Here is a 9,350-nt window from a genome sequence, read left to right as displayed (position 1 = left end):
ACAAAAAGCTATAACCTTACAGTACTAACTGTAAATCATTACCGTTCATATATTAGTTAAGATGCTGTGATTAATCAAACATATTGTGCTAAGTAAAAAGAGGAAATTTGTAACTTAATGAAAAAATTATTAGGAAAAGTGGGAAAACAAAGTTTTTTAATTTATTAAATGGAAAATTATTAGGAAAAGTGGAAAAAAAAAAGGGAAACAAAAAAAGTGAAGAGTGAAGAAAGACTGATGAGAGGCTGCGAGAGAGAGAGAAAGCTTTACACGTGATTTAAAGACACCAAAGCCCCAAAAGCAAACCTCTTTTGCATGCGTCTCTAAAAGAGAGCAAATAAAGAGTTTTTTTTATAAAAAATTTCGACATCACAATCGTCTTTTATCTTCTTCTTCCTCATCATCATTCATCATACTCTCTCTCCTTCTTCTTCTTCTTCTTCTTCTTCTTCTTCTTCTTCTTCTTCTTCTTCTTCTTCCTGCTCCTGGGAATATTTTCTCCACATTGAAAGGAAAGCTATTATCTTTAGCGTCACTCAATCTTCTCTAGCTGCAAATCTTTCATTGGTCGGTGAGTGTCTCTCTGTTTTTTTTTCTTTCTTTTTACTGTTTTTTTATTTATTTTTTTAATATAGCAAGACGGGTCATTTTCTCTCCGTAGCAATAAATTTCAAAGTTATTTTTATATTTTTAAAACCAAAAAAATTCTCTTGGAGATATTGATATTTCCACTGCTCTTTTCGATGTTTATTCCTTCACTTTGTTCACTTGCTCTTCGTTTTTTTCACTCTCTCTCTCTCTCTCTCTTCAATTCACAGCCAAAATAAAAAAGCTACGATTTTTGTTTCCTCTTCGAAAAATCCTTTGTAATTATCTGCTTGGGCTCATCCATTTTTCTTCCGGGATCTCATTTTCCGGTTTCGAATAGAGACAAAAGCTTAAAGCTTTCTCCGGTTTTGTCTTCTGGGTATTCCCAGTTTCCCCCCCTCTAAAGCTTAAATGTCTGTTTTTCTTTTTTGTCTCTGGTTCTTAATTGAGCAACACGAAAAAAACCTTCTGGTTTTGTTGTTGTTTCTGATTGGTTCCTCTATTTCTTGGTCTCTTCACTGATTTCTTCTAATTTCATGAATTCTTGTCTCTCTCTTTTTTTTTTTTATCAATAGAAAAGAAAACTATATATAATCTATGCATGTATAGGTCTGTTTCTGTTTTGTACAGGTTTATAATCTCTGTACCATGTTCTATTTTACCTCTCTGTTTTTTTCTAAAACTATGTAATAGCAAACAACAACAACAAAAACATGTAAATTGTGAATTTTTTTTACTCCACTGTTTCAAAGTTTTGATTATTTTTTGTTTCTTCATTATAATCCAAAACATCATCATGGTTTCTGGATTTTCTCCATTTAATGCAATCTGACAATGGTTTTTTTTTTAAGTTTTAAAAACTGAAATTTGTTTTCTTTCTTCCTCATGATTTTGCAGGTAGAATAAAGCCAAGAAGGGTTCAGTTTTGTTTCATTCTTTTTGTAGTGAAATCGGAAGAAAAAAAAATGCCGATTAGGCAAATGAAAGAAACCTCAGAGACTCACTTAGTAATCAAACCAAATCTTCAACCTTTAAAGCAACATAATCCCAAAACCGTGCAAACCGGTAAAATCCCTCCTCCGCTTCCTCCTCCGGCGGCTTCTTCACCTTCGCCGCCGTCGAAGAATCGTGGCCGGAGGAGAAACCGCGGTGGTAGAAAATCCGATCAAGGAGATGTCTGTATGAGACCTAGCTCTCGTCCTCGTAAACCGCCGGTTCAAACAACCTCCACCGCCGTCTCCGGCGGGGAGATCGTCGCCGCCGTGAATCATCAGATGCAGATGGGTGTTAGCAAAAACTCGAACTTTGCGCCGAGACCTGGATTTGGACAGCTTGGAACTAAATGTATCGTTAAAGCTAACCATTTCCTCGCCGACTTACCAACCAAAGATTTGAATCAATATGATGTAAGTTAAAGTTTTGTCCTTTAATCCCAAACTTAGAAAAAAAAAGAAATTTTGCCATTTTTTAGTTTCTGTAACCGAGAAAAAAGCTTCAAACTTTACATAATTTCTCTGACTTTGAAATTTTAATGGAAGGAAAGAGTAGAAATAACTCTTCTTTCTCAAGTCGTTATCTTTTTTTTAATTTTGTTCTTATTGTTTATTGGGTCCATTGACATTGGTTTAATTATTTTTGCAGGTTACAATAACTCCTGAAGTGTCATCAAAAAGTGTAAATAGAGCTATAATTGCTGAGTTAGTTAGACTATACAAAGAGTCTGATCTCGGGACAAGACTTCCGGCTTACGATGGCCGGAAAAGCCTTTACACCGCCGGAGAGCTTCCATTCAAGTGGAAAGAGTTCACTGTTAAGATCGTTGATGAAGACGACGGTATCATCAATGGCCCTAAGTAAGTGTATTAGTTGGTGATGTTGTGTTTATGTGTTTTTCTATTTGTAATTTGACTCATTTTGTATTGTTTTTTGGTAGAAGGGAGAGATCATATAAGGTAGCTATCAAGTTTGTTGCTCGGGCTAATATGCATCACTTAGGCGAGTTTCTAGCTGGTAAACGAGCAGATGGACCGCAAGAGGCCTTGCAGATTCTTGACATTGTGCTCAGGGAACTGTCGGTGAAGAGGTTTTGTCCCGTTGGAAGATCTTTCTTCTCGCCTGATATTCGAACTCCGCAGCGACTCGGTGAAGGTTTAGAGTCATGGTGTGGGTTTTACCAGAGTATAAGACCTACACAAATGGGTTTATCACTAAATATTGGTAAACCAAATTTGAGTTTTTGTTTTAGAGATTTGTTACAGTTTTGTGCTCGTTTATAGATAAGTCAAACCTTAAATGTTTTCTCCTTACTTTGTAGATATGGCTTCAGCTGCGTTTATCGAGCCTCTTCCGGTAATAGAGTTTGTAGCACAGCTTCTTGGAAAAGATGTCTTGTCGAAGCCATTGTCTGATTCTGATCGTGTTAAGGTACAATGCTCTTCATCATAGTGTCTCTCGTGTCTTGAGTCCTGGAATGTTATCTCAAAAGTGTGGAATTGTAAACAGATTAAGAAGGGTCTCAGGGGAGTGAAAGTAGAGGTTACTCACAGAGCAAACGTAAGAAGGAAATACCGTGTTGCGGGTTTAACAACTCAACCAACAAGAGAGCTTATGTGAGCATTGTTTTTCCTTAATAATCATTCTTATCAGTAAAGGCTGGTTTCATTGAGAGATTAATCAACTTTTCTGGCTTAATATTTCTTAGGTTTCCAGTTGATGAGAACTCTACGATGAAGTCTGTTATTGAGTATTTCCAAGAGATGTATGGATTCACAATCCAGCACACGCATTTGCCGTGTCTTCAAGTTGGAAACCAAAAGAAGGCAAGCTATTTGCCAATGGAGGTAAGCCGTAAACAGTTGTTTTCAATAGTATAAACTTTCAATGCTTTATCCTTGGCCATGTTCGCTGATTCGATTCTAAATGTAGGCATGCAAAATTGTTGAAGGACAACGGTACACTAAAAGGTTGAACGAGAAGCAGATTACTGCTTTATTGAAAGTTACATGCCAAAGACCAAGAGACAGAGAAAATGATATTTTGCGGGTAATTTTAAAGTCCTTCATCTTCTTAAGGTTCGTTGCGCGTTGAAAGTGAGGATTAATCTTAGTGTCAAATATGTTTTTGAAGACCGTTCAACACAATGCGTATGATCAAGATCCATATGCTAAGGAGTTTGGTGTCAAGATAAGCGAGAAGTTAGCTTCTGTTGAGGCTCGGATTCTTCCAGCTCCATGGGTAAAATCACTAAACAAAAATATAACTCAAACTATATGATACTGTTATGCTAATTCAGTAATTCGTCTCTCTTCACTTGCTACAGCTTAAGTATCACGAGAACGGGAAAGAAAAGGATTGTCTTCCGCAAGTTGGTCAGTGGAATATGATGAACAAGAAAATGATCAACGGGATGACGGTTAGCAGATGGGCCTGTGTTAACTTCTCACGCAGCGTCCAAGAAAACGTTGCTCGTGGATTTTGCAATGAACTTGGTCAGATGTGTGAAGTCTCTGGCATGGTAAATAACATTTGTCTTTCTTTCTTAAATCTTGCTACATTTTTTGAGATTTTCTTGAACTGGAAGTGTTCTTAATCACAAAGCTTTGTTATTGTAGGAGTTTAATCCGGAACCTGTGATACCAATATATAGCGCAAGGCCTGATCAAGTAGAGAAAGCTCTAAAGCATGTTTATCACACTGCTATGAACAAAACCAAAGGCAAAGAACTAGAGCTTCTCTTGGCGATTTTACCTGATAACAACGGTTCACTTTACGGTATTATCATTATCTCTACATGCATAAATTAAACCCTTTTCTCCTTTTGAGAATGGTTACAATGAAAAACAAAAATGGTTCTTGCAAATCTCAGGGGATCTTAAGAGAATCTGCGAAACCGAGCTTGGTTTGATATCTCAATGTTGTCTCACAAAACATGTGTTCAAGATTAGCAAACAGTATCTTGCAAATGTATCCCTTAAAATCAATGTCAAGGTGATTACTTCTTACACCTGAATTAGAACATTTTCGATTGTTTTAGCATTACGAATCTGAAATCTTTCTATGTTGTTTTCAGATGGGAGGAAGGAACACAGTTCTATTAGACGCCATAAGCTGTAGAATCCCACTGGTTAGCGATATACCGACGATCATATTTGGAGCAGACGTGACTCATCCAGAGAACGGAGAAGAATCAAGCCCTTCAATCGCAGCTGTAAAGATTATACAATACACTTTCATCAAGCAGCTTAACATCGAATCTCGTTAAAACTCTGTTTTTGTGTATTTGTTAGGTTGTTGCTTCTCAAGACTGGCCTGAAGTCACAAAATATGCTGGTTTGGTTTGTGCTCAAGCTCACAGGCAAGAACTCATACAAGATTTGTATAAAACATGGCAAGATCCTGTACGCGGCACTGTCAGTGGCGGTATGATCAGGTAAACAAAAATCGCGGTTATTTCAATTTCTGCGGTTTAAGTTTCCTGTGTTACAAGTTTTTGTTTGGTTGGTTTTCTACAGGGATCTTCTGATTTCATTCAGGAAAGCAACAGGGCAGAAACCACTTCGAATCATCTTTTACCGGTCGGTTTTCTTTACTCATTTCGGTTAAACCGTGATTTGTTCTCATCGGTCTTTACTCATTTCGGTTAAACCGTGATCTGTTCTCATCGGTCTTCTCTACTCTCGCAGTGATGGAGTAAGTGAAGGGCAATTCTATCAAGTTTTACTCTACGAGTTGGATGCAATTCGTAAGGTAAAACTCTCTTTTCTTTTTCCTCCTCGGAATCTTGGTCTTGTTTTACATCAAAAACGTTTTAACGGTTTTTTCTTGGAACCTGGTTTATGATTATAGGCTTGTGCGTCGCTTGAACCGAATTATCAGCCACCAGTGACATTCATCGTTGTACAGAAGCGTCATCACACTCGTTTGTTTGCTAATAATCACCGAGACAAAAGCAGTACTGATCGTAGCGGAAACATCTTACCAGGTCAGTTCTTGAAAAAATCGGTTGAAAGTAAACCGAAAATAACTAACTAAAGGTTTCTTTGCCGCCATTTTTTCTTCTTCAGGTACTGTAGTTGACACCAAAATATGTCATCCAACTGAATTTGACTTCTACCTTTGTAGCCACGCGGGTATTCAGGTAACTAAACAACTTACCAAAATATCGAAAAAAACGAGCTTTTTCGGTTACTATACGAATAAATATCGAAACTTTTAATGTGTGTGTGATGTAGGGAACAAGCAGGCCTGCTCATTACCATGTTCTTTGGGACGAGAACAATTTCACCGCAGATGGTATTCAATCTCTGACTAATAATCTCTGTTATACCTATGCGCGATGCACCAGATCGGTCTCTGTAGGTAAAAACAAACAATATTTCTACTTTTTCTTCTTTCTTAAACCCTAGAGTAAAATGAAACCTGCAAAAACGGTATGAATCTCAGATGTTTTTATATTTGGTTTGGATGTAGTTCCTCCGGCGTATTATGCTCATCTTGCAGCATTTCGAGCACGTTTCTACATGGAACCGGAGATAATGCAAGACAACGGTTCACCGGGAAAAAAGAGCGCAAAAACAACGACCTTAGGAGATTCTGGTGGTGGTCGCGGCGGTGTGAAGCCGTTACCGGCTTTGAAGGAAAATGTGAAGAGAGTAATGTTCTACTGCTAAAAAAAATCCTACAAGAAAAGTTTGAATAAGTAGTTTTCGTTGTTTTGTTTGTAATTCGGCTTTAGATATGCATTGTCTTGTAAATTTGTTGGTTTGGTGTTTAGGAATTTAGGGTTATTTTCTAGCGTTGTGTTTTAGCTTTGGTAGATGCAATGGCTTTGGTAGATGCCTCCGGTTCTACGGTGGTTTCTCCATCGTTGCAATGGTGTAAGCTTTTATCTTTTAGCCTTAAGAAAAATAACTTAGCAGTAACAAAATGTAAGAGTTTCATAAAATTGACAACGTTAAGTAGCAACCGGAAGATACTAAAACAGACTCCTTTTGAGGGAAATTGGGAAGAATAACTGAAATTCACCAAATAACCAAAAAAGCTTTTTCACCAAGTAATCAAAAAAGGTTTTAGCTATCATATTTTATGTATAAATTATATTATATACAAAAATCATTTTGATGTACATAGCCTTCTTCTTCTCTTTTCTTATCTCTACGTTTTTGTTTCTTTGTCTTGGAGAATCTGCTAGGCTTTTTTTTTTAATTGTGCTACTGTATATCTTGTAATTTGTTTACTCTAGATGGATTGAGGTATCTTGTTATGCACACATATGTGAGGATATGGACTTTGGATCAACTTAGTTGTTTGAGCCTAATCATAATATTATATGCTGCACATGTATGTATATATATATATATATATGTATATATAGAATAATCCTCTGTTCTATCAAAATATTGATCTATTTGCAATATGTGTTTCTTTCCCTAGGCTCTTTAGATACGTGAGTACACCCATTGATACTTAACGCTCTCTTTAGACCCTTTGTTATTGCAGACAATATATAATAGTCTGTGTTTCGATGCTTGAAACTACTTCAATCATCAGTTACATAGATCGAGGAATCAAATCTGGTAATCGATTATTGGTTTAGCCATCATACTTCTTAACCGTCAAAGATATGTTGCATAAGGACTCAGCAAGATAGTGGATATATATATATATATATATATATATGTTTAACCTCATGGTTATTAGAGCGCGATGATATTCATTTGATGGGTTAGGCTAAATAATGTCATGTGTTTGATGAATAAAAAATATTTTAGTCAAATTGTTTGCACTGTTTTTATATTTGTCAACTTCCACTGTTTGCTTAGAAAGCACGTAATTTATAAATTGCAAACTATTTTCTCAGCAGCTCAACGATGAAATAACCTCACCAATCTGTCAGCTGAAGGAGGAAATCAATAGCTTAGCAAATATAGAACCTAAGTGCTTTCCTTTACACAAAATACATAAGGAGTTATGCTTACTTCTTAGACACGTTTTGTTACCCTTTCAAATTCGTTGGGTTTTTAAAACAGAGATAATTGAAATTTATTCAACATCTGTCTTCCACTCAAACTCTAAAATCATCAAAATGTATGTGTGTCTCGCCCTCTCTCTCTCATATGGTTCAATCAAAAACCAATATCTTCATGCTTTCTCTCAACTATTCCCTTTCAAGTCTCTAAGAAGTTAGCTCTGCAAATGCTAATCAAGAACATAGTTTTATGCATCTCTTTAGAGACTTAGATGGCTTGGGTGGCCTTTGCGTCCTCTTCATCTCTTAAGCTTTAAATAAGGTATGCGTAGCGTTCCAACGTCTAAGTCCATGTTTTATAATACTTTTAAATTACAAAGAAGTATGATATTAAAAAAATATTATATAATGTCGCATAACTTAAGTGTCCATTAGAGGGAAAAGAATAACCAAAATAAAACAAGCAACAAACTGTTACAAAGACATTTGACTCTCAATGTGATTCGGAAAAGCATAGAGACACTTAAACATATGTCGGGTTTGAGCTCCATTTTCCTCGTCGTCTGCGAGTCTATTAAATTCTAATCTTCTACGACTGTTTCTCACCGGATCAAAAAGCCAAATATAAAATGATTTATGAAATGCGTTTGGTACATAAATAAACTCACCAGCTTGAGTGATACCTTTTAGACTGAAATGGATACTCAAGCTCAGATCATGGTGACCAAAAGGTACAAGAAAATCTTGATGCGACCACTTGTCTTTCTCTACATCCTCCAAAATCCACAATCTTCTACCATTGTTTTTATCAAGACAAGCTAACCTCCCCCCATAATTTATCAGTGTTTCATAATGAATATCGGATGGTAGTAGTCTCATGCCGAATTTTTCAGATCTGACATCAAAGCTCACTAAAACCAAATCATGCCTCTGATAATATATAACCCCCTTGATGCATATTCCAGACGTAAACTTGTAAGCATAATACTTATAGGTAGTTCTGACCGTTCTCCATGATTCTTGAGTTGACCCAAGTGTTAAAACTTCGCACTCATCATAATAACTACCAAAGGGAACACCCTATTTTGTGTTTACCATCAATGTGATCGTATCCTAACATGACTTCTCTATCACTCCATCTCATCCTAGGTTTGGGTAAGGTTAAGAACTGTTTCCTGCTAGGGTTCCAAACTATCAGATTTCCTGATTCTCCTGATTCTTTAAAGCATATCAAGCCATGGACAGATTCCGTAGAGAAGTAGATTCTATCGTTTTCTGGAAGTTTCATATGATAGCGATCAATAGGCTGAGAAGAAGAGCAAGACCTGTTCGAAATCCGAGTATGTTGCGGAATCGAGGAAACAAATAAGTTGTCATCTTTTTGGAAGCAGAGTAGAAGACTCGACAGTGGGGACGTAAGAGTATCTCGGAGGTTAGATCGATAGGAAAGGAAAAAGTGTATTTCGATTGACTTCTTCTTTGGTAGTTTTTTCTCTTCTTATTTTCTTCTTGCTCCATCTTTGGTCAAAGCCCTAATTTGTCCAGGCTCCGTTTGTCTTCCACCTTTTCTTATAACTAGATTTTGCACCCACGCTATTGATAAAAATTATATGTAATTAATTATATTTATTAAGATATAAATTTTATATATTAGTGTTTTAATAATATATTAAAATATTATAGTGTTGATCTAATAATTTTTATGTACATTGTGATATTTAACGGTTTTTTTTTGCATCTATATAGTATATACAATATATCATATTTTAAAAATATATTATTTAGTCAAACACTT

General features: G+C 36.1%; 1 protein-coding gene and 1 pseudogene across 3 annotated transcripts; one reads left to right on the top strand and one right to left on the bottom strand.

Moving 5' to 3' along the window:
* Window positions 1-430: 430 nt before the first annotated feature.
* LOC18020465 (protein argonaute 10) lies at window positions 431-6,545 on the top strand. Of its 3 annotated transcripts, none has more exons than XM_024157483.1 (20): window positions 431-571; window positions 1,486-1,994; window positions 2,230-2,441; window positions 2,525-2,805; window positions 2,903-3,012; window positions 3,091-3,197; window positions 3,290-3,428; window positions 3,514-3,630; window positions 3,715-3,822; window positions 3,908-4,102; window positions 4,200-4,359; window positions 4,454-4,575; window positions 4,658-4,795; window positions 4,875-5,017; window positions 5,100-5,162; window positions 5,271-5,334; window positions 5,434-5,569; window positions 5,652-5,725; window positions 5,820-5,946; window positions 6,058-6,545. In XM_024157483.1, exons 2-20 carry the CDS (start codon window positions 1,554-1,556, stop codon window positions 6,255-6,257), a joined length of 2,937 nt encoding a protein of 978 aa, XP_024013251.1. In that variant the 5' UTR covers window positions 431-571; window positions 1,486-1,553; the 3' UTR covers window positions 6,258-6,545. The 3 variants fall into 3 exon arrangements, with proteins under 3 accessions (XP_024013251.1, XP_024013249.1, XP_024013250.1); XM_024157481.1 differs by having other exon boundaries at window positions 2,522-2,805; XM_024157482.1 differs by lacking the exon at window positions 431-571 and adding an exon at window positions 796-967 and having other exon boundaries at window positions 2,522-2,805.
* Window positions 6,546-8,029: 1,484 nt separating this feature from the next.
* LOC18020464 lies at window positions 8,030-9,073 on the bottom strand (annotated as a pseudogene).
* Between the last annotated feature and the right edge of the window lie 277 nt (window positions 9,074-9,350).

This window comes from Eutrema salsugineum, unplaced genomic scaffold, assembly GCF_000478725.1.
Source record: "Eutrema salsugineum unplaced genomic scaffold, Eutsalg1_0 scaffold_17, whole genome shotgun sequence".
Lineage (NCBI taxonomy): Eukaryota > Viridiplantae > Streptophyta > Magnoliopsida > Brassicales > Brassicaceae > Eutrema > Eutrema salsugineum.
This window is presented reverse-complemented; position numbering and strand designations above follow the sequence as displayed.

Excerpts from the sequence above, each read along its gene's own strand:
- LOC18020465 (XM_024157481.1), top strand. The coding sequence starts at position 1,554 with ATGCCGATTAGGCAAATGAAAGAAACCTCAGAGACTCACTTAGTAATC. Across the intron at positions 3,823-3,907 it reads GGATTCTTCCAGCTCCATGG|CTTAAGTATCACGAGAACGG; the intron begins GTAAAATCACTA and ends CACTTGCTACAG. Across the intron at positions 5,335-5,433 it reads AGTTGGATGCAATTCGTAAG|GCTTGTGCGTCGCTTGAACC; the intron begins GTAAAACTCTCT and ends TTATGATTATAG.